Genomic DNA, 25,536 nt, shown 5'->3' with positions numbered 1-25,536 from the left:
TGTAGTGCACCCCTGACCTATCTAGGGGCGTCCTAAAATTCCCCACCCAATAGCGGAAGTCTAGAAATCTGCAGCCAAGACCGTCAGAGTCGACGAAGCCTCTGGTTGAGACCCTCCACTCGGTTCCAAACAAATGGACCCCGATCTACTCTGGGAAAGACGCTGCAAATAGAGAGCTCTGCTTGCACCTCTCATGCGAGGCCAGCAGTCTTCACCAAATCCGCCAGCTGCCCGTACGAACTGAGGATCGTCTCAGAAACCGAGCGACAGGCATCATTGGTGCCAACGTGAGCAACTACTTGCAGACGACTGCACCCCGTACACTCGTTAACCGCAGGCAAGGCCGCCTCCACATCTCGGGTGAGGCCCCCCGGCAGACAGACAGAGTGCACGTTGGAATTCTTTGCAGCCCTGTACGCTACTCCCCTAAGGGGCTCCATCACCCGCCTAACGTTGGAGCTCCCTATAACCAGCAAGCCTTTGCCCCCGTGTGCCTGCTCGGGCCCTGCTGAACGAGCGGCCACCTGCCCACTGAAAGGACAAACGGGCGAGGCCAGCTGGCCAGCCTCCACATTGACCCTCCGCCTCGAGCGACGCGAATGTGTTGCAGTCCGCCACTCACCCTGAGGAGAGTCCTTTGCTTTTTCACAGTACCTGTCATTTCTCAGTACTTCTGTCAAGGTTTCGGACACCAGGGGTAAACGGGACTGGGTATGTTGCCGTCTTGCTTGTACCACATAAACAGGGAAGTGGAGCCGCCGCCGTTCATTTAGGACACACGTCTAATAACAGATGTGACTGTCGTTTGCTGCCGCACATGTGCACACATGATCAGCACTTCCGCATGTCCGCACACTCATTTCCACTTTGACCTTTTTAATACATGACACATGGTCGTGTGACTGTTTTCATTTCTGAAGAAGTCCAAAGTACGATACATGTGAACGTGATGCTTTCAGTTTATCTTGTTCTCATCGTGAAAGCTGGTTAGTCCAAAGACTGTGTTTATGTATACATTTTCTGGGAATTACCTTTAATTTTGAGTAAAGAGGTCCACGTGACAGTTTTAGATTATGCTCCGGTAGCGCCGAAAATAAGCTGTTGCGATCCTGCAGTTGCTATACTCAAATTCCTATGTTTCATGCTGTCCATCCACCCTACACTTTTCGTCAAACTCTTTTTCCGCGCCCTTTATAATGTTGTTGGATGGCAAACCTCGCTCCACCAGCACTGCTTAAATTATTCATTTCTTAGGTACGTTATGCATTATCACTGAATGACCGCCAACCCGGGCGTCCGCCTACATTCCGCCAAGTGTCAGCAGCTCGTGGCCTTGCCGTAGTGTTCTCGGTTCCCGCGCTCGGAGTCCCGGGTTTGATTTTCGACGAGGCCAGGGATTTTCTCTGCCTCGAGACGATGTTGTGTGTCCATCATCATGTGATCATCATTGGCGTCAACTGAAAAGGATTTGCAATACGGCGGCCGAACTCCCACGTGTGGGGCCTCTCGCCCCACAATGCCAAATGATCATTTCATTTCATTCCGCCATGTCACTAGAAAGCCAGCACACCATCTACAAAATCACGAAACCAGCACCATACTTGAATAGTGACACATTACTGATTGTGAGCACATTCAGACATTAATCACAAATTCACGTGGTAGTAATGCAGAAGCCGAGTTGACTTTTCCGTTAATTCCTCGTCTAACGCAGCCCACAGACCTTTGTCACTACCTCAGCTAATGATTGTTGCCGCTAGCGCCGAGGAAAGTTGGAATTTTAAACTCTCCCGCAAGGACCAAAGACACTCTAAAGTTAGTACATACTCACAGCACTGCATAGGACGAAGTTCGAACATAATGTATGAGGTAGGACTGGCAGCTTGCATTACCAAATACAATTTTTTCTTCTGTTTGACACTGTTCCACTCAAAGATTTTGATTTGTGGGGACAATTTCTACATAACACTGTCTATCTCAAACACGTGCCTGCAAACAATTTATAGCTGTTAATGTGATCTTCACAAAATTTTTCATTCCAGAAAAATTAGACGTTTCCCATTAGTGTAATTAACATTGGTCTTTGTCGTTGGAAATGCTAATGTACAAGGCAATTAGGGCACGCGTATATAATAGCAATAACTAGTATTTTTATATTTGTACGGATTAGTAACACTTATTCAGGTTCCAGTAACGTTACTAAGACAACTGGTGTAAGTTTCATCTAAACGTACTTGTTGTACAATATACTGAATACGACACTGCAGAGCCCGTGTTATTCCGAATCACAGTGTGAAGTTCCGCTGCATACGCTTGCGTCTCCAATGGAACAGGCACTACGGCGGCTACAGCGTGTGCTCGTACATCTGTACAGGTGAGGCATTTTATCTGGAAGTCGTTTGCCTGATGTCGGCGAATAAATACGATATTGCGACCGGTCGTGATAAGCGGGAAACACGGCTTCGAGTCCCGGTCCGACACAAATTTTCACTGTCGTCATTCCACTGTTCATCTGACGGTTGTCCGTATTCGCGACAGCGGAAGCGTTTCTCGTATTTCATAGCACCTGCAGTCGCCGCTTTGCCCGTTCCTTCGGAGGTGCACAGGAACTTTGCATCGTAATTCGGAATACCACAGGCACTGCAATAACGCAAGTAAATTCAATGTTAGTCTGTATCCGTAAAGATAAGATTGTGGCGGTAACTCTGTCATTGACGCAAACTTCCGATTACCCTTCCAGGAAAAAAAGTCAAATGTAAATACAACGCATCGAAAGAAGCAGAGCAATGGGCAATTCCGTTGAGTTTTTAGTACTCAAAGCGAAATCAGTGAGCCCCTGTATCGTAGATCGTATCTCTGCTTAGCAACGTAAACAGAGATCGCAGTTTGGTTCGCACTGCTAAATAATTTAAAAATATATTTGTATTATGGACAGTTGTGCTTTGGGCGGTGTCCATTATCGTTCATAGCCTTTCGACAAGCAATTACACGAAAGTTTCGTTTGTCTGGGACCAGAATAGCGGCTTTTGCGGCCGTCCTGACCGGGTGCGCTGTGGCGCTTCTGTTTGGGTTTTAAGACTTTACATTCAGTCTCAATGTTCAGCCAAGTTAACTGGAAACTCATGACTGGATCAGACGCACACTGCTTATTATAACTTGGAGCAATACTGCTTTTTTGTGAAGCTGCTTTCCTCGTTGGTGCTGGAACGGATTTTGCAGAAATTTGAAGGAAAAGCTGAATTCCGCCATCGCGGTAATTCGGTGAGTAGAGTTACCATTTCAAATGCAGATGTTGATTATAAACAAGTCAGAGAATTTAATTTCCCCCCTGAGGTAGAAAACTGCTACTTAAAAGACGTATTATCTAAATAAGGTGACATCAGGCAAATTTGTAATGAACGATGGTCAAGCCAGCATAGATAGTGATGCTTTAGTGGCGTTCGTTCTGTCGATATGCATGTCAATCAAAACATTCCATCTAATATTTTGGTTTGTGGCTACAAAGCGCACCTTATATACAATGGACAGACTTTGACTTGTCATATATGAAAGTGGGCATCTCCGGCAAAACGGTCCAAAAAAGTGTTTGTATTGCAGAATAATTTACAACAGGTTGAAAGGTTATCACTGGCTGATCTTGTGACCGAAAATCAGTGACGGGTGGTGACCTTTCCAGCATCATGGGAAATGTGGACGATAGGCCACAAAATACTCTTGAAGCATTTCCACCTTTACTCAGGAAAGACACTGTAGACAATCCGGCTGGAAAAAGTAGTATAGCCACTAACAAGAGACGTCGAACTTGTAGCGGCAGTAGCACAGATTTCAGACAATATTGTCAGCATAGATTCAAACTCTTGAGCCAAGTGCATCAGTAGACAAATCGAACCCGCCACCATCACCCGAACAGGTCAAAGTGACACCACAGTCCCCTTCTGTAGCGCTGGGCGCGCCAGTAGATGGCATTGCGCTCGTCTCGGTGACGCCACAGCCCCGCGCTGCAGTACCCGTACGTCAACCAGCGCAGAGAGATTCACTCGCAGATGCAACTGAAAGCAAACGTGACGAGGTAGCGAGTGATTGTCAACAACAGGCGACGTCACAGCCCAAATCCCAAGGCGAAGAAGCGGAGTTTTACAGCAATAACACACAAACAGCAAACCAAAGTGATCATAGAAGTGGCGGGGCGTTGGAAGAACGTTTGCAAACTGCGTGTGCGCCGCCTTTGGCAGACGAGACGAGATGGTGGCACACGACTGCCCCTCAGATCCACCGACACCGCCCTCAGTGGAAAACTGCTCAGGGGGTGGGCGGAGCAGACATTCGGTGAAGGCCAGAGTCAATGCAAACCGCAACAAAAGTAAAAAGAAAGGTTCTAAAGCAAACCGGGACGGTGGTCTCCAGTCAGATTCTCAGGAAGTATCCGGCATGGAGTGGCATGAAATGATAGACTAGCGGGAAAAAAGGTCACTCCCCTATGTTAGTCATATACGATTACCACGTTAAATATTAATAGGATACAGTCGGATGTTAAAATAGCTGCTCTGAAACAGTTTCTGTATGAGTCGGCGACGGATATTGCTCTCCTACAGGAAGTGGTATTCCCACAATTAAATTTGCCCAATTACGTCGATTTTTACAATATTTCCACTGAAACGAGTGTTGCACGGCCATTTTAGTTAGAGAAGGCATCCCCGTACATAACGTTGATAAATCAGAATCGGGGTGAGGTATTGGAATAAACGTAGCAGGAGTTACTATAGTCAGTTTATATGCTCCTTCTGGCAGCAGTAATAAAGCTGCAAGAGCCACATTCTTTAATGAAAGCGTAATTTCTTTACTGAGGAAAAACCCCCTCCGACTTAATAGGGGGAAATTTTAATTGTGTATTGAGTCGAAAGGATCATATCCCCAACTTCAATTACTCAACCGACTTGAGACGTCTCGTTGTTAATTTAAAAGATGCGTGGGAAATAAAATAACCAACAATGGTGAACTTTACTCATATTGTTGCGAATTCATGTAGTAGAATTGACAGAATTTACGTATCGGAAAATTTAGCAGATAAAGTACTGAAAACAAACTGTTCCCGTTAGTTTTTCCGATCACAGTGCGTTGTTGACCTGCGTAAATTTAACGCCACAACCTACCAGAAGAGTAAGAAGCCAGTGGAATCTAAATATTTCGTTATTGTCAGAAGACGACTTAGAAGATGCCCTAACCAGAGCTTGGCAAATGTCTCCATTCACTGAACAGCTTTCCAAGTGTAATGGAATGGTGGACCCAACGAGCGAAACCGAAGCTAAGGAAAGTTTTAATATCTTTCAGTATAGATATGTCCAGAGAAAGGAAACAGACTGTAGAATTCTACTACAGCGTGCTAAGGGAACTCTACGATCAGACAGATGCAATTCCTACAAGATTAAAAGACATCAAGCAAATAAAAGCAAAATTATCAAGTCTGAAACGTAAGAAACTGGAGGGACTTGAAATGAAATCCAAAGCAAAGTCAGTCACTGAAGATGAGACCGCTGCATTGTACCACCTTGTCAGACACGCCAAGAATAGTAGCAGTTTCGTGGATGAACTTCTGATCGATGATGGTACCATAATCACCACCCAGAAGGAAATAAAGAGATCTCAGTGTATTATGAACGTATGTATGCGTCAGGGGAAACAGACGAAGAAGAATACGATGAGCTCTTTGGTGCATATCTTCCAAGAATATCGCGAGATGGTGATGAGAACATTTCTTCGGACATGTATTAGAAATCGTGTGCAGGTCCCCCGCTAGGAAATCTCCAGGACCTGACAGACTGCCCATTGAATTCTATAAACGATTTTGAACCCTAATAGGAGAAAAGTTCACCGATATTGTCAGTGAAGTCTTACAGTGGAAGCCAGTGCCTGCAGAGTTGAAACAGTGCAAAATCGTGTAGATCCCGAAGAACAGAGGCTGCAAAAAAATAAATAACCTACGGCCGATTTCGCTTTTAAATTCGGATTATAGAATTATAGCTCGAGTAATTAACAAGCGCTTTACACCATGCACCGCTGACATCATAGGCCAACAGCAGACTTGTGCTTTCAGAAGGACGATTTTACAAACTGCGGTTTTGTATCGCGATGTCATTGCGCTAGCGCAGGCAAGTGACATAAAATGTGGACTGCTTTTCATAGACGTCCATAAGGCATTTGATCAAATTAATCACAAATACCTGATAGAGACAATGCGTCGAATGGACTTCCTGCCAAAAACCATCGACATCCTCGAGAACGTGACAATGGGTGTTACTGCACGAATCCCCGTTAGCTATCAACTGACAAAACAAATTGACACAAAAAGGGGTGTTACCCAAGGAAGCCCCTTACCCATGCTCCTGTTCGATATACCGCTGGAACCTCCCCTGAGACAGCTACAGCACAGGCTGACAGGCATTACCATGACCGTGATAGGCGCTTACGCTGACGATGCAGGCGTAATCATCAGAGACCAAACAGATGTGACACAACTAGAGATGGTACTTGCAAAATACTGTTCCGCATCAGGTGCGAGGGTAAATGAAAACGAAAGTAAATTTCTAGATATAAAGCGGCTTGCTAACTTGCGCATTGAGTGGGCGAACCATGTTAATGAACGCAAAGCTCTTGGAATGGCATTGACAACTCCCCTTTTAAAAATGATAGCAGTAAGTTGGCGGGAGGTGGCAAGAAAAATCAAGGGAGCTTTGATTGAAAACTGTCAACGTAGCATAGACCAGTTCCAGAGAATACTGTTTATCAACACGTATATTTTATCCAAGGCCTACTACATAGCACAGGTTCTCCCCATTCCATCAATGGTGGAGAAGGCGATCATGTCCACCTTAGCAAAGTTCTTGTGGAAAGGGGAATTGTTTAGAGTGCCGGTGAAGAAAGCAGTTTTGGATCCAAGCAATGGAGGAATGGGTCTGACATAAAGTCTAAAGCGATGCCATTGTATGTTAAACGAACATGGGGCATAATGTGTAATGATCCAGGGTGAACTACAGCGAAACTATAAGACATTGTCAGGCCAGAAAGTGTAGAGCCGCCGATAAATATACAAAAAAAAAGTTTTAAGCAAAAACACATTAGGGAGTATAATCTTGAACTAAGTTATCTCAGCAAAAAGCTTTTAAACTCCAAAAAAGTTACAGCAAAGGTGATTTTAGCTGAAAGACGGAAACATGAAAATATGGAAAATGAATTCGAGAAAATACTTAAATATCAGAATCACTATAAGAAATGTGGTAACATGCTCCGAATTGTCTTCAAAAGAATGGGTATTGGTTAGGAACTGGATTCCTAGTAGAGAGGGAATGGGTTGGGTTCACGTTCGCAACCTCACCTGCAAGTCGCACATGAAAAATAAATCAGTAGTACAGCAGATACAAGAATATGACGGCAAACATCTGGTGTCTGATATAAAGAAAGATCTTGAACTCCCCAAGGATGCGTTTAGAAGGCTGGAACTGACAAACATAAAAGGCAGTGAAGGATTTTGCGATGTCGCTGTTCGGGACTGATCCTCTGTCCACGTAATTTACCCTGGAAGGAACACTCGTCAAGGATTTACTGAATGATTAATTTGGGTCCGGGAAATTATGATGAGGAACCTCAGGCTGCAGAAGAAGAAAATGTGCCATGCTGAACTGCCGCCAGCTGAAGGTAACAGTGAAGGTGCTGATTTGTGCTACTGCTAAAGACTCATTCTGTGAACACAGTAATTTATGACTGCAATTATCTGTCACCTCATTTATGTCATTTCTTTCGTTTTGTCCAATAACACAATTCATGGCAGTGGGTTTTCCATTTTCCACTGTAAAGTATATGAGGAGAAACATTGGTTTTTTAATCAGAATAACAAAGTCGATTGGGAATCATTCAATTTTTATACATATAATAATGATAAACAAGAACCGCAGTGGTAATTATCGTAAAAACAAACGAAGCAATAGTTTTTGCGACATCTTGCGCAACATATAAAAACGGGCGTTTGCAATAAATCTGTACAAAAACATGCCCCATTAACATTTACGAAAATGGTTCTAGTTCCTGATAATTTTGGGGCAAACCAGTCATACTGAATCATGTCTCGGAATATTGGTGACGATGATTGATGGGGAATTATAGAATGAATTTTGATGCAATCTTCCCGGGAAGTAATTTCACGATTCTCCTGCTACAATGCGCTGCAATTTTGCAAGTGCTTTACGAAATTTTTAACTTGCCTGTAAAAGTAAACCTCAAAAGGCTGCACCAAAGAAGTGCATTTTTGAGGTATGACTTTCAGAGCCCAAGTTGGCATATTTTCGTCATCTTGAAACATTTACTCTCCCCGACGAAAGATTTTTAAACATTTGTGGAGAAAATCCACGTATAAAACTGTTGTTCCTTTCCCGGACTGCGATGATGTTACGATGACGTTCGTATAAGTATTGCCATAGCCATCTATTAATTAGTGAATACAAGGTCCGAAACGACGGGTCGCTTCTTGTAAGCATATGAAGACATGTGGGAGCAGTTTTCCGGATAATGATATTGAATATTGTGCGGTGTACGAATGCGTCACTTTATTCAAATCCGACTTTTTCACGAAAACTGTTTTACTTACTTTTTCAGTGAGATTGATATTGGTATCCTAAAACAATAGTATTTTTAATATTAAACAATATTCGAATGTGTATGTAAATATCTTTTTCTATAATTAAATTTGAAGTGATATATTTTACATCGGTAAAAACATTCTGTACGCAGAAAACGTGTTTACCTGTTGGGTCAGTATGTATCGAATAATCCTCGTCGTGGTATTGAGGGATTAACCGGCACGTCTGCCGACGAATGGCCTCCGCAGACGCCTGGATGGCCTCCATTTAAGCCGCCTCTTTTTTCGAAACCAGTTTCATGATCTTGCGTTGTGAAATTCTGTGCTTCTGTTTAAATGCCGTGACCTATCGATCAGACGCCTTGAATTTGAAATCGACGAATTGTGCAGCCGCAGCCAATGTCCATTGCTGTAAATTTCTTGTCATAACTTGATGTTGCTGTCTTGCTTCCACAAAACGGTCGTAGGTTCACGAATCTATAGCCTCAAATTTATCCATTCGCGTACCACCACGTTTAATATCTTTTTCCCATTGGGAAAGATCTTCTTTTCTCTTCAATTTGCGGCATCCTTTTTTTCCCCCAACGTCGCCAAGGACCACTGAGGTGCGGTTTAGCAATATTCACGACTTTGTAGGCAAAGGGAATCAGGTTACTTTTAAATCTTTTCGATGACTGTTTATATTCGTCTGGAGACGAATAATTTTGTGGCACTTCGAACTGTTCGTCGTTCTCCTCACATTCTTCACAATCCTTATGAGCGTGAATTAATTCCTCTTCATTTACGAATGTTTTTTCACTCAAAAGTTCCAGTGTATTATTATAAAGTTCTCCGGCCAATAACATAGCATCGTGAGAGATTTCTTCCGAAGATGTCGATGCAATTAAAATATTTTCCGTCAACAGCTTTTCATAATACAGCACTGCGCCCTTCAATCGTAATTTTGATGGATCACTATGAACGGATTCTTCAGGAATTTCTTCTCCTTTCCAGATGAGCCAGCAACTTCTTCAGTCGACGTGTTCAACCTCGGATCGGAATAACACGTCGAAATTTCAAACGGGCATGTCTGTTGACGACGAAGTCGAAAAACAAACTGCCGTTTACTTCTCGCGGCTCGCGCACAGTCCTATGTGCAGATGGCCGTTATAATCCCAAGGGGACCCTTACAAAGCCCCTCTAAACCTTGAAACCCCATGAAACCAAATAGAACGAGCACGAATATTTTTCAGTGAATGAAAAACTTTACATTCTAGGGCTAAAATAATGTAAGTTTGAGAAACTTTTTGAATAATTGGTGGAATAGCAAAAGGAAATGAAACAGAAGAAAAAGAACCCAAGGCCTCTGGCATAAGAGTCCGAGCCCTAACCATTTTTTTAAATTGGTCATAACATTCCACAGTAGTACATAATTTTCAACTAACATTTAAAAGTAATAAAACAAAGGAAAATTAATTACAGGTTCCTTGACATTTTAGAAGAAATCAAGGCTTAAACCAGATAGTGATGTTGGTCACTTGATCGTATTTGTTTTTCAAAGATTAAATTCTCTCGTTTCTTCATGTTCTGAATCGCATAATCAAAAATGGAGTTCACATGAGGTTGGCGTATGTATCATAGTAATTATTTATGCGTAGTAGCTTGTGATGCTGCTCGGAGATGTACGTCCAAAAATCTCCTTTGCTCCTTTCTTTACTGGACAGCAGGTAAAATACCGCGTGTCCCTTCAACCAGTTATCGGCATTTTTCTTTGAGGTGGGGTATAATTCTTATTCCGGGTATAAAAGACACGTTGGCGTTATCAAATACGGCGGTTTTCTCTGCATAGTTGCTAATTTTTTTCTGATTGACAACCATATATTATCTGCATTTCCACAGACAAATTGATGTTCATCTCTGTCAATCAGGTTGAAAGTGGTACACAAAGGGGAATAAGCCAGATTAATGGAATGTAGTCTGGAGTTCGTAGAAAATTTCCTATTCACAAAACAATACCACAATGACTAGGCCAAACGGCGGCTCGGCACTGGACCAACATTTTATACTCCTAAGGCACCTGAGAAACTTTGGACCGATTTTTCACGGGATTTTCCGAGTAGTGCGCCCTAGTATTTTAACCACGTGAGGTGTTAGGGGTCCTCTTTCACCACGCAAAATTTCGGACAAATCCGCGACCCCGTGGTCGTGCCGTCTCCTTGTGAGTTATGGTGGGGAGGTGGCTGATCTCCACGTGGCCTGCGTTTACGTTTAGTGGTTTTGCTGTCTCCTCTTCGTTTATTGCTGTCACGTCAAACGAAAAGAAAATTGATCTCTGTGGCCGGGAGCTATCAAGCGAAGTAAAGTACATTGATATGAGTACGGTAGACTAAAATATGTTATTAGTTTCAGATTTTATTTTATTTCCACCTTCCTGACGGTCGGGCCTTAATCGCCTTGCAGAACAATAGTTATTTTTGTCGGTTTGCTAAAGAAATTTGGCTTTTATTAATCTTCCTCGCTGAGGCAGTGAATTTATTTGAAACGAAGTTTTTAAATCCACATTATTGGCTAGTTTCAGCTGTTTGCTGCATTTCAAAAGTGCACGTTTTCATCCAACCAATTATTATGTTACTAACACCTGCAAACACGATTTAAGTTTTGACAGAAACTTGTGCAGTTTTTAGGTATAATCTACCCTGGTTGCTTACATACTTAAGTACTCTCCCCATAAAACGCTGCAGGAATGCAATTATGCGAGACGAAATCCAAAGAGGAGAGTATGTTCGATATCTGGCCTTAGGGTTTACACAAATTTGTGAATAGACCCGAAATACTATGAGCGTAGAATCGCAAGTGGAGAGACACATCCTGCAGAAATCTGCGCACTATACCGTGTTGCCCGTTCGTGCAGCTGCCTCTTAACGTGATCTTATTTCGGCGATAACAGAACCAAGTCAGGAGCACGCCTTAGGTAGCCAAGGTGACCAGTGACTGTCGATATGGACCAACAAAGAAATGTTTCCAACACGTTGTAATCGACCCCCACGGAATCGGAATTTTCCATTAGTGTGCAAAGGCATCCATTACGACACAGTCATGAACCAATGCTCTGTGCAGACGGGTCTTCATTTGGAATGATTCTTGTGATGGTCGGGGCTAGGTTCTCACATAAGGCAATCAATTTAAGAAGTACAAACAGCACATCTTCACCTCTGGTGACGGCATTCGAAAAATGTAGTGTTGCACTGTGGTTGCAAACGGACATAAGAGACGTCACTTTGCTACTTGTTGCGCGAGAGTCCTTATAGGTTGAGCCATGACGGAGGCCTAATCATGCCAGGTTGAAAGTCAGTCACCAGTAAGCTGTCTTACGCGAGAGTGTTTTTTGATGAATGTGCCACTCATTGTGCAAGATCACTGGGCAGCTGATTCTTATTTTATTTCGGCATGAGATGTGCAAAATATCGGTGCTGGACTGAGATTCGAACTCGGATCTCCCTTTTCGTCACGTCTGATGGCTTTGTGATGACCTCAGCAGTAGGGTCCAATAAGACCTTACCACAAAAAAAAAAGTTCCACTGTTCCGTTGTTTCCCCACGATTCCAAAGTCGTTACCGTCTTGACGAAAGATGCACAACTGGGTTCGAATCTTGGTCTGTCTTTTCGACTTGTAGCAAGGACACACCAAACTTCATGTGACAAATTATGATTTTTGACGCCTCTCCGTACTTTGTCAACAATAACAATGAGTATGGGTTTCGATTTAGTCATAGGCTGTTGGCTAGTGGTGAAAAAGAGTGTCAGCGTCTTTCATGTAGTTGAACGGTATGTGCAGTGTTCGATTCCCAGTCGCCACAGGAATTTTCGTCGTGTCATTTCCAAACCAGACACGCGCATATTCCGCTGCCTTCAGCGGCCGCCGCGTGCGGACCTCTGCTGCGAGCTGCGGTGACTGACCGCTTATCGCAGCTCTCCGCTGCAGTCTTTGTGTCTTCGTGAATGTCGGAAGATGCTAGTATGAGTCAGCTCCGCACAGCAGACACAAACTGGTCGACTGAAGCGCGAAAAGGTCCAACAAGCAGCCCAGAAATTAAATGAAACTTCGGAGGGAGGTTCCAGTCGCACTACTCAGCCTGGACCTGTCATCCACACACCCGCCCCCGCCCCCGCGGAAGTACAGCGAGACGCAAGCACAGCTCCCCACAGAGGTATCGAAGAACTGCGCGTACGGGGTGGCGGCAGATGGGGAAACGGCGGAAACTCGTTCAGGTTCCAGAGGCGCACCTGTCAGTCTCCGGTAACGAACGGTTACCTCACCCAGACCCAAGTAGCAGGAGGCGGATACGTATGTCACACTTGTCAATAGGGTTCGTACGAGTGTATTCGATGAAAGAGTCGAATTTTTGAGACGGGGTACATTACGAACCCGTGTCAAACTTTCAGGATTGCAGCTTTAAACATCCAAAATTATGTAGCTTGAAACACTTTATGTACGTGGCAGACACTGATGTTATTCTATATCAGGGACTAACGGCCGCTGCGCTACACGATCTCTTGGGGTATGTCGCTGTAATTAATGCTGGAAGTGGAACTGAATTGGGGACAGCGATACTCTCGAAAGAGTCTGCCACGTTGAACAACTCACAGATAATAGACACAATCTACATCTACATCCATACTCCGCAAGCCCCCTGACGGTGTGTGGCGGACGGTACCTTGAGTACCTCTATCGGTTCTCCCTTCTATTCCAGTCGCGTATTGTTCGTGCAAAGAAGGATTGTCGGTATGCCTCTGTGTGGGCTCTAATCTCTCTGATTTTATCCTCACCGTCTCTTCGCGAGATATACGTACGAGGGAGCAATATACTGCTTGACTCTTCGGTGAAGGTATGTTCTCGAAACTCCGACAAAAGTCCGTACTAAACTACTGAGCGTCTCTCCTGCAGTCTTCCACTGGAGTTTATCTATCATCTCCGTAATGCTTTCGCGATTACTAAATGATCCTGTAACGAAGCGCGCTGCTCTCCGTTGGATCTTCTCTATCTCTTCCATCAACCCTATCTGGTACGGATCCCACACTGCTGACCAGTATTCGAGCAGTGGGCGAACAAACGTACTGTAACCTACTTCCTTTGTTTTCGGACTGCATTTCCTTAGGACTCTTCCAATGAATCTGTCTGGCATCTGCTTTACCGACGATCAACTTTATATGATCTTTCCATTTTAAATCACTCCTAATGCGTACTCCCAGATAATTTACGGAATTAACTGCTTCCAGTTCCTGAGCTGCTATATTGTAGCTAAATAATATGGGATCTTTCTTTCTGTGTATTAGCAGCACATTACACTTGTCTACACTGAGATTAGATTGCCATTCCCTACACCATGTATCAATTCGCTGCAGATCCTCCTACATTTCAGTACAATTTTCCATCGTTCCAACCTCTCGATATACCACAGCATCATCCTCAAAAAGCCTCAGTGAACTTCCGATGTCATCCACAAGTTCATTTATGTATATTGTGAATAGCAACGGTCCTACCACACTCCCCTGCGGCACACCTGAAATCACTCTTACTTCGGAAGACTTCTCTCCATTGAGAACGACATGCTGCGTTCTGTTATCTAGGAACTCTTCAATCCAGTCACACAATTGGTCTGATAGTCCATATGCTCTTACTTTGTTCATTAAACGACTGTGGAGATCTGTATCGAACGCCTTGCGGAAGTCAAGAAACACGGCATCTACGTGGAAACCTGTGTCTATGGCCCTCTTGAGTCTCGTGGAGTTCTAGTTTCCAGAAAAGTCATTATACTCGAACGTAATACGTGTTTCAAAATTCTACAACTGATCGACGTTAGAGATATAGGTCTATAGTTCTGCACATCTGTTCGACGTCCCTTCTTGAAAACGGGGATGACCTGTGCCCTTTTCCAATCCTTTGGAACGTTACGCTCTTCTAGAGACCTACGGTACACCGCTGCAAGAAGGGGGGCAAGTTCCTTAGCGTACTCTGTGTAAAATCGAACTGGTATCCCATCAGGTCCAGCGACCTTTCCTCTTTTGAGCGATTTTGTTTCTCTATCCCTCTGTCGTCTATTTCGATATCAACCATTTTGTCGTCTGTGCGACAATCTAGAGAAGGAACTACAGTGCAGTCTTCCTTTGTGAAACAGCTTTGGAAAAAGACATTTAGTATTTCGGCCTTTAGCTCTTCTAGAGACCTACGGTACACCGCTGCAAGAAGGGGGGCAAGTTCCTTAGCGTACTCTGTGTAAAATCGAACTGGTATCCCATCAGGTCCAGCGGCCTTTCCTCTTTTGAGCGATTTTGTTTCTCTATCCCTCTGTCGTCTATTTCGATATCAACCATTTTGTCGTCTGTGCGACACTCTAGAGAAGGAACTACAGTGCAGTCTTCCTTTGTGAAACAGCTTTGGAAAAAGACATTTAGTATTTCGGCCTTTAGCCTGTCAACCTCTGTTTCAGTACCATGTTGGTCACAGAGTGTCTGGACAATTTGTTTTGATCCACCTACCGGTTTGACACAAGACCAAAATTTCTTAGGATTTTCTGCCAAGTCAGTACATAGAACTTTACTTTCGAATTCATTGAACGCCTCTCGCATGGCCCTCCTCACATTACATTTCGCTTCGCGTAATTTTTGTTTGTCTGCAAGGCTTTGGCTATGTTTATGTTTGCTGTGAAGTTCCCTTTGTTTCCGCAGCAGTTTTCTAACTCGGTTGTTGTACCACGGTGGCTCTTTTCCATCTGTTACGATCTTGCTTGGCACATACTCATCTAACTGATATTGTACGATGGTTTGTAACTTTGTCCACTGATCCTCAACACTGTCTGTACTTAAATCAAAACGTTTGTGTTGAGCTGTTAGGTACTCTGAAATCTGCTTTTTGTCACTTTTGCTAAACAGAAAAATCTTCCTACCTTTTTAATATTTCTATTTACGGCTGAAATCATCGATGCAGTAACCAATTTGTGATAGTTGATTTCCTGTTCTGCGTTAACTGTTTCAAATAGTTCGGGTCTGTTTGTCACCAGAAAGCCAGATATCGTCACGAGTTGGTTCTCTGTTTAACTGCTCAAGGTACTTTTCAGATAAAGCACTTGAAAAAATTTCACTGGATTCTTTGTCCCTGCCACCCGTTATGAACGTCTGAGTCTCCCAGTCTATATCCGGCAAATTAAAATCTCCACCCAGAACTACACTCCTGGAAATGGAAAAAAGAACACATTGACACCGGTGTGTCAGACCCACCATACTTGCTCCGGACACTGCGAGAGGGCTGTACAAGGAATGATCACACGCACGGCACAGCGGACACACCAGGACCCGCGGTGTTGGCCGTCGAATGGCGCTAGCTGCGCAGCATTTGTGCACCGCCGCCGTCAGTGTCAGCCAGTTTGCCGTGGCATACGGAGCTCCATCGCAGTCTTTAACACTGGTAGCATGCCGCGACAGCGTGGACGTGAACCGTATGTGCAGTTGACGGACTTTGAGCGAGGGCGTATAGTGGGCATGCGGGAGGCCGGGTGGACGTACCGCCGAATTGCTCAACACGTGGGGCGTGAGGTCTCCACAGTACATCGATGTTGTCGCCAGTGGTCGGCGGAAGGTGCACGTGCCCGTCGACCTGGGACCGGACCGCAGCGACGCACGGATACACGCCAAGACCGTAGGATCCTACACAGTGCCGTAGGGGACCGCACCGCCACGTCCCAGCAAATTAGGGACACTGTTGCTCCTGGGGTATCGGCGAGGACCATTCGCAACCGTCTCCATGAAGCTGGGCTACGGTCCCGCACACCGTTAGGCCGTCTTCCGCTCACGCCCCAACATCGTGCAGCCCGCCTCCAGTGGTGTCGCGACAGGCGTGAATGGAGGGACGAATGGAGACGTGTCGTCTTCAGCGATGAGAGTCGCTTCTGCCTCGGTGCCAATGATGGTCGTATGCGAGTTTGGCGCCGTGCAGGTGAGCGCCACAATCAGGACTGCATACGACCGAGGCACACAGGGCCAACACCCGGCATCATGGTGTGGGGAGCGATCTCCTACACTGGCCGTACACCACTGGTGATCGTCGAGGGGACACTGAATAGTGCACGGTACATCCAAACCGTTATCGAACCCATCGTTCTACCATTCCTAGACCGGCAAGGGAACTTGCTGTTCCAACAGGACAATGCACGTCCGCATGTATCCCGTGCCACCCAACGTGCTCTAGAAGGTGTAAGTCAACTACCCTGGCCAGCAAGATCTCCGGATCTGTCCCCCATTGAGCATGTTTGGGACTGGATGAAGCGTCGTCTCACGCGGTCTGCACGTCCAGCACGAACGCTGGTCCAACTGAGGCGCCAGGTGGAAATGGCATGGCAAGCCGTTCCACAGGACTACATCCAGCATCTCTACGATCGTCTCCATGGGAGAATAGCAACCTGAATTGCTGCGAAAGGTGGATATACACTGTACTAGTGCCGACATTGTGCATGCTCTGTTGCCTGTGTCTATGTGCCTGTGGTTCTGTCAGGAATGTGTCAATAAAGTTTCCCCTTCCTGGGACAATGAATTCACAGTGTTCTTATTTCAATTTCCAGGAGTGTATAACATGGTGGGGAAATCTACTCGAAATATTTTCGAAATTATCCTTCAGGTGGTCAGCCACAACAGCTGCTGAGCCAGGGGGCCTATAGAGACATCCAATTACCATGTGTGAGCCTGCTTTAACCGTGACCTTCACCCAAATTATTTCGCATTTCGGATCTCCGTCAATTTCCTTCGATACTATTGGACTTCTTATAGCTATAAACACGCCTCCTCCTTCACTGACCAGCCTGTCTCTGTGGTATACATTCCAATCTGAGTTTAGAATTTCATTACTGTTTACATCTGGTTTCAGCCAACTTTCTGTCCCCAGTACTATGTGGGCATTGTGACCGTTTATTAATGAGAGCAGTTCCGGGACATTTCTATAGACGCTCCTGCAGTTTACTAATAGCTTATTAATATTGTTATTGCCCATTGCGTTTTGCCTACTACTACCTTGTCGCGTCTCAAGAGGGGTCTAAAAAACCCACATGTGCACTCCACACATACTCCGCTACCCTTGTAGCCGCTGCCTCACGCCTGACCTATTCAGGGGGAGCCTACATTTCTCCACCCGATAGCGGAGGTCGGGAAATTTGCACCCCAGATCTCCGCAGAATCGTCTGAGCCTCTGGTTTAAGCCTTCCATTCGGCTCCAAACCAGAGGACCGCGATCGGTTCTGGGAACGATGCTACAAATAGTTAGCTCAGATTCCACCCCGCGAGCGAGGCTTTCCGCCTTCACCAACTCCGCCAACCGCCTGTACGAACTGAGGATGACCTCTGAACCCAGACGGCAGGAGTCATTGGTGCCGACATGAGGAACAATTTGCAGTCGGGTGCACCCAGTGCTCTCTATGGCCGCCGGCAGGGCCTCCTCCACATCTCGGGTGAGGCCCCCGACAAGCAGACAGAGTGAACACTGGCCTTCTTCCCCGACCTTCTCGCTATTTCCCTAAGGGGCTCCATCACCCGCCTAACGTTGGAGCTCCCAATAACTAATAAACCCCTCCCCCCGTGTGCCTGCTCGGACCTTGCTGAAGGAGCGGCCACATGTCCACTCACAGGCAGAGCGGGCGATGCCACACGACCAGCCTCCACATTTACCCTCCGCCTCGTGCGCCGCGAACGCCGCTGAACCCGCCACTCCCCTCGGGGAGAGAGTGACCCAACCGCGCCCGGTACCCGCGAGGATGTCTCGACAGCAGGGACAGTGGGTGACGCATGTGTAACACCTGGGGTGTACCATGCGACGCACCAGACTCCCCACCGCCGCTACACTCCGAGGCAGCAGCCTGAAGACGGCTGACCGCGGCCATCAACACGCTCAGCTGTTCGCGAACAGTGGCCAGCTCCCCCTGCGTCCGTACACAGCAGTCACACATCCTATCCGTCCTAAGAAATCAATTTATTGTAGAGAGTTAATCAACTTTTAACTAGATTGCTAATTCACTAAAGGAGTCTGATAGTTGACTTAACTGTGGTTACTAGACACTTCTTGTAGACGTAGCACTACCAGTCTAAGGACTGTATTGAAAACACTAGCACTACTGGCACTATGGCTGACTAAAGGGACTCTTGAGATGAGGTATTGTCCTGAATGGTGGTTACAAAATTAATGGTGCGCGTTCTTGCTGGAGAGTGAAAATGATAATGCATGAGGTGACCGGCCCGTATCGAACTACGGTGGGTAGAGGCAGAACAAGTATTCAAACTGTCCGTGAATATAGCGACATGGTAGCTGCAGCACATGTTGTCACGCTCGAGTGCGCCGTAATGTCGCTCGATTTCGGGAATGCTTTCGATAGGGAGAGTCACCAGTGCTTTCTTGAAACATTGACCGTACTGGATTTTCTGCAATATTTTGTCAAGGTAATTGGTATAATAATGTTGAAGAACAGCAGTTTGCAAATCATGATCAGTGAGTGGTCAGCTAACCAGGCAGCTCGCACTCAAGAGCTGTGTGCGCCGAGAGGTGGTGCTGTGTTGAGGGCCTCGTTCGCCACTGCCGCTGAGGCCCTGCTAGCCGCTCTGCAGAAACAGCTGCAGGGGCTGCACGCATGCACACACACACACACACACACACACACACACGCACACACACACACACACACCGCCAGAATATCGTATGTAGGGCATACACAGGTGATGTGGATGTGGTGATCGTTGGCGACAGCGACTGGGAGAAGGCACTGCAGGTCACCAGCAAATCCGAACTTGCATCAGGTTCAAAGCTAAGCAACACTAAACCACACGTCATGAATGTGGGGTGCGGAATATCTTTGCGAAACACGCGAGACCTCAGTCCAAGTTTTGGCTCTGGACTACAGGTCTAACGTAAATCGTACTGCAGCTGCAAACTCGTAAGTGCTTGCCAGCGTGCCAGTTGGAGTCAAAGAACATAGGACGAGAAGAGTTGACCTCCAAAGGGCACACTTTGCGCATATGTACATGGTCTCTAAAGTCAACTGCGTGGCACATGTTTTACCCATACCACGTGAAACAGCAGCAAGATTTCTGTCAGCTACGAGTCATTTTCTAACTCGTGGTAATATTTTTAAGATAAAGTTTGACACGTTGACCATCTCAGGCGGAAACAGGGGTGGAGATTTAATCTCACCGACTTTGGGAGAAAGTGAGAAACTTTATTCTTGTGTTCCACACACGACATGCGGAAGAAGACACACACACGGCCCTCACGCGGCACTTACCAGACGAAATTACTCCCACTGCTTCGAATCCACCCACAGATGTACGGCACGTCGCCAATGGCTTTTATCATTTTGAACAATTTTGATTCCAACTCAGTTATACTCAAACCAGAGTTGGCCGTCGAATATGGTAAAAGTCAAGAACATGTGCGTGGAATTAATGAGAAGCAAAAGCGGAAACGTGACTGTACAAAAGTAGCCACACTACGGCTGGAGGGCCATCTGGACAAACATCGGCACCCCTCACCTACCAACAAGTGTGAAAACTACTCGGTAGAGGGCAGTAAACAGGAAAGTAGCAACCAAAGCGAAACTTGAGGCAGTCCACCTGGGTGGTCGGCAGCACGTGAGAGAATTACGACCTGATAGCAGGCGAGGTTGGTACGCGCTCAAGTGAAGGACACCTGGTGAGTTATCGGACAATTGTTAGCCACAATAACACGAACTCTACTCCCAGTACCTTGCCTTCCAATTTTCTTGAATCGTGGCGACGTGCCGTGTGAATAAAGGAATGCTGTAAACTGGCTAAGAGGACAGACAACGCACCACCTGCCAGCAGAGGGAAGCGAGACGGGCGGGCGCTGGGTGGGTCGCCGCACCCACGCCGGGCACAAGCGGGCCACGGGGCGGCGCGTGCGTCGCTGAGGCGGGAAACTGCGAGAGGAACTTCGCAGCATGTTTCAGTACATACAGTTACGTGGAGCAGTGTGCAAACTGAATAGAAAAAGGCGTGAACGCAAGAACATCATAATGAATCGTCCTTAAGCTCTTTTGTGTTAAACGGTGTTTCTTACTGACTTATTTATTTTTAAGGAAACATAAATCTAATTTGAAATACATAGGTCAGAAGCACTCTATTTTGTGTTGAAGGAATCTCGGAGGAAAAGCTGGTCCTCACGACAGAACACGTGGTACTTTTTAGTACACTTTATTTCACTTCATTCCGTATGTCGAAACTCCTTTTGTCCAGAAGCGACTGCGCTGATTTCTGCTGTTCTGCGTTACATTCATCGTCACCCGCTGTATCAGGAATCGCAGCACGGAGCTTCCAGCGCGTGCAGTGCTCAGGGGTGGCAGAAGACAAACTTGCCAAACGAGCCTCGGGAACAGAGGCATTGGGCGAGTTACAAGATGTTGAGAAATAAATCGGAAAGCAAACCATCGTGAACACGGAACTTGGAAGGCGTCGCTCTCAGCTGAGTTTGTGTGCAAACACGGTCTTTCAGATGAAGTGCTAAAAATAAAAAAAATTAGAAATAAAAAAAAAGAAAGTTATGCGCGAAAATAGCGCAGCGACTCTGTGACAGGTATGGGGGAGGCGTCGTGGCCAGACCTCGGAATGGTTAAAAAATTAAATGAAATAAAAGGGGTTAAGGGCGCGAGTTCCTAGTCTGCATGTAGTGGATTTGAATACCGCAACTAGCATGAATTTTAATTCGTGGCAATAGTTGCTAGTTAAGAAAAAGTTGAAATGATTCTTGCTACATATGCTGAAGGTCTGTGTTCGTTTCTCACATCCGGCAATCATTTTTACCAAGCATAAGCAGCATCTCTCCCACCTCTGGTAGCCTGGAGGAGAGTCGCTACAGGTTGGGCCCTGACAGAGGCGGAAGTCACGCTGGGTCGAAACTCTGTCACCAGTCACCTTTCTTAAGCGATATTTTTTTTTAAATCAATGAGCCAATTGCTGTACAAGGCCGCAGCGCACTTGGCTCTTACTGTATTCGAGCCTGAGACGTGGAAAATATTGACGATGGACTGGAATTCGAACTCAGATCTCCCTTTTCGTCAAGTTTGATCACTTTCAGATGATGCATTTCCACTGCTTCATTGTCTCCACTTGTCTGCAAAGTCATAAAGACATTCACAAGAGACACATCCCTGGGTTCGAATCCTGGCATGTCACTTTAAGTTGCAGCATGAGCTCAGCAAAATACATGTGAGATATTATTATGATTTTACCGATTCTTTGGGCTTTATTAACAATAATGGTGGTACTGGTTTCGAGTCCCAAGTCAGACGGGCAGCTTTTCGTCCTGTCGTGTCAGTTTCAAACATGTCACTCCTAGCTACTGGTGAAAGAGAATAGTACAGTCGAGGTATCTTTGTATGTAGTCAACAACTGTGTGTCCAGGGTTCGATTGCTAGTCAGCAGAAAATTTTCATCATTGTATTTAAAATTATGACATGTCCACATTTCGCTGCTCAATGTCCATGCGTGACTAGAAGTCAGTGTGGATAGGTGTTGGTTTCGAATGCCCATTACACAAAACACTTTCGTCTCCTGGTTTCAGTTTGTCATTTCATTGCTGGTTAAAAATGACGGTTTCTGACGTTTCATTGTGCTTAGTTAACCATCCGATTAAGTGCTGCGTTCGAATCTCCGGGAAACACAAAACTTTATGGCAGATCATTTCAGGTTTCATCTTGCATACTGTTTGTTACTTGTGACTGAAACCATACTTGAGATATTTCTTCTTTACTTGTTAGATTGCATTCCCCGATGATAGCGCAGTAAGAAAACTTTCGTCGTGTCATTTAAAGGAGGATGCTGCTTTCTGAGGTTTCATTTATCACAATAAATTTGAATATGCAAGCGTAGTGGCTGTGTAATGTACAATAACACGATTCCTGGTATTTGCATCATCGAAGTGTCGGTTTGCATGTAAACTGATGGTCGCACAGGGCAGTTGTCTCTTGTGGGCTCATGTAGTGAACATTTTGTACAGGCAAAGACTGCATAGAACAACAACAAAGAATGAAAGAAAATTTCCGTTAACACAATTAATTAATGAAGTCCCCAGCAACTATAAAATGTACGAAGCCAACAAAGCACAAGTGTAGCTGTTCTGTGTGTGGAAGTGTGATTCAACGTACACATCTGGCACAGTTCTTCTTCAATAAGACAAGAAATTTTAAATGTCATTTATACTGAAGTAATTAAAGAAAATAGAAATACTATAATTACGCAAGAAAACCAGAATTACACTCTAATACAAGAACACAAGCCAGATGCTTTGTTGACTGAACCTGTAATGACGCATTATTCAAGACATAGAAATAATGAGAAAAAAAAGCGAGTTTTGTTACCTTCATATATATTGATGAAAAGCACTCTAATCATTACAATATCTCCATTAGAACAACATCTGCTGTCTAGCCCATCAAACAACTGCATAAAACATGGAACAAGCACTCCCTATTTTACATCTCAACACCGACTCGCTACTACCACATCTCAACAAGCACACTCCAGCACGACCTCTCGACAAGAACTCTTTACTACGACATCTCAGCAAGCACTGACTACTGCCAGATCTCGACAAGAACTGCCAGTGGAGGCGGCGGAATAAAACTCTTTGGCGCAATCTCTGGCGCTGTGGCTCAGTGTAGCCACCTTTCAACTTGCAGGAATGAGTGTGACAAAATGTGGTAATGAAATTCTTTCAGAGGTTGTATATTGCTATTTGTAATGGACGATGAATGAAGATTTTCTTATGAGGGGGATAGAACAGATTTGCTGTAATTTAATACATACACACAACTGCGCACTGTTTTGTACTGTGGGAGGGGGAATACGGTAGGTTTGTTTCAGGACAGATTTGTATTCGCAACAGTTGTTTCCTCGTGTGGCTGTTTTCCCCCATTCTGTGTGTTGTGTGTTTGCAGCAGAGAGTGGCAGTTTGTGTGTTTTGTGCAGGAGCCTCTCTGCAGAGGAGAGGGACAGGAGGCTGGTCCAGGCGGCTGAGCAGGGGGCAGTGGGGGAGCTGAGGGCGCTGATCGCCGCAGGGGCCGACGTGGGGGCGAGGGACGGGCTGACGGGGTGGACCGCCCTGCACTGGGCAGCGCGGAGGGGAGACGTCGAGGCGGCGAGGCTGCTGGTGGGGGCGGGTGCGGCGGTGGACGCCAGGGATGGGGGTGGCTGGACGCCGCTGCACTGGGCGGCACTCAACGACCGCGCAGAAGTGGCGGCTGCGCTGCTGGTCGCGGGGGCCGACAGGGGGGCCACAACTGGTGGTGGTGTGCGGACAGCGCTGGACCTCGCCAGGCAGTACAACCAGTGGAGGCTGGTGGAGATGCTGTCATGAGGCAGGCAGTCCAGCGAACTCTGTGCAAAAAAAACAGGAACTGAAAGAGTTTGTACCAGAGCAATATTCATAATTTTTTAAGTAAAGATCCAAAAAAATCAATCCTATTGTGACTCACTAATTTCAGGCCTCCTCGAGTAACATACAGCACACAAATACTCTAAGCAATGCTGTAGCAAAACCCAGACAACGCCAGATAACAGCAAAATAATTCAGGTAACAATGGACAATCCACCTCTCAACAAAAATGTCTCGAGTAAAACTTCCAGACTAAACTTGGCAAAAGTCAACAGTTCACTGTGAACAATCACAACTGCTCTATAATATCTGATCGTTGAAAAGTATTTCACACCAGTCTGTAAGGTGCTGCATCAGACTATTCTAATTTGCAACATACCGAGATTAACGCTATATCAGTTCTATCACCAGAATTTTCGCTCCTGATATCAGACTCAATTTACTTCTCCATATTCAGCAAACATTCTACTCTACCGTACCTGTTGTTTAATAACAATGAGATATTAGTAGCAGTATTCACACTACATAATGCGACCATCATCTGGAACCATACAGTCAGTCTACGTTTAACTAAACACAATGAGACCAGAACATGACACGCATACAAAATGTGAAGGAAATCCTCTCTATCTGGTAAAGTTGTCACTACTTGACGTAAAAGATTGCAACAACCAAAGTAATTCTAGCTGTATTGGAGACAGAACACAGAGGCCCGAGTTTCAGCACACGAAAGCAATTTCGCGACGACTCACACGAGTCTCCACACTCATCGGTCACAACGGCAAAGCTGAGGCGGTGGCGCAAGTCGTGGAGCTACAGGTGATAAAATTACACTTACCTTCACTCGTACATCGAGTAAATAAGTGTAGTGGAGAGTGCACGCCTGTCAACTCAGCTGCTGTCACCTCACTTCACTCCCTGCGGCCGCAGCTGACGCAGCTCGCCGCTCCCCGCCACTCCGTGACTCCTGCCACAACTGTCAGCCGCCCCTCTGCTTGTGAGGCGCCAGCAGCCAAACGGCAGAGCAGTCCGTGAGGCCGTCACTCACACTTCACTCACAAAGAGGACTGACAAGGCGCAGACACAACATTGCCTTCACGAATCTTTTCAACAGTAAAATTTCTTCTCCGAGACCTTCGTTGTTCACGTCTACACTTCAGCAAGATTCGTCGTTTCCCACAAGCTCTTGGACCGCAGAATCGTGTTCACTTACGTAGTTCCACGGGAAACGGAATGTGTCCGTGTTGCGTGTGGCTGCACACGGTACAGTCAAGTTCCCTACAGCTGTGTAATAACGTGGCAAACATTTACTTGAAAACTGTCCCTCGAGCTATGGTTTAAATCGTCCCCTGATGCTTCATCAACAAAGCGTTTCCTTCTGCCTTGCCGTTTCTCTCCGTCATCAATCATTACATTCACTTCAGGTGACATTCCAATATTTGCTGCTACTTTGCAACTTCCTGCGTAAATAGTATCCCAACATTTCTCAGCTGATTTAATTCTTCAGCGTGAC

At 45.7% G+C, this 25,536-nt stretch overlaps 1 protein-coding gene across 1 annotated transcript in view; it reads left to right on the top strand.

The window, feature by feature from the left end:
- The window catches only part of LOC124591158 (neurogenic locus notch homolog protein 2-like), a 90,401-nt gene extending 66,396 nt beyond the window's left edge, over window positions 1–24,005 (top strand). The window contains exon 5 of the mRNA XM_047131709.1: window positions 23,618–24,005. Coding sequence (XP_046987665.1) covers window positions 23,618–24,005 — 388 coding nt within the window. The remainder of the gene's footprint in view (window positions 1–23,617) is intronic.
- The last annotated feature ends 1,531 nt before the right edge of the window (window positions 24,006–25,536 follow it).

Source organism: Schistocerca americana, unplaced genomic scaffold, assembly GCF_021461395.2.
Source record: "Schistocerca americana isolate TAMUIC-IGC-003095 unplaced genomic scaffold, iqSchAmer2.1 HiC_scaffold_81, whole genome shotgun sequence".
In the NCBI taxonomy this organism is placed as follows: Eukaryota; Metazoa; Arthropoda; class Insecta; order Orthoptera; family Acrididae; genus Schistocerca; species Schistocerca americana.
Note: the sequence above shows the minus strand (reverse complement) of the source record. Positions and strands in the feature narration are given on the sequence as shown.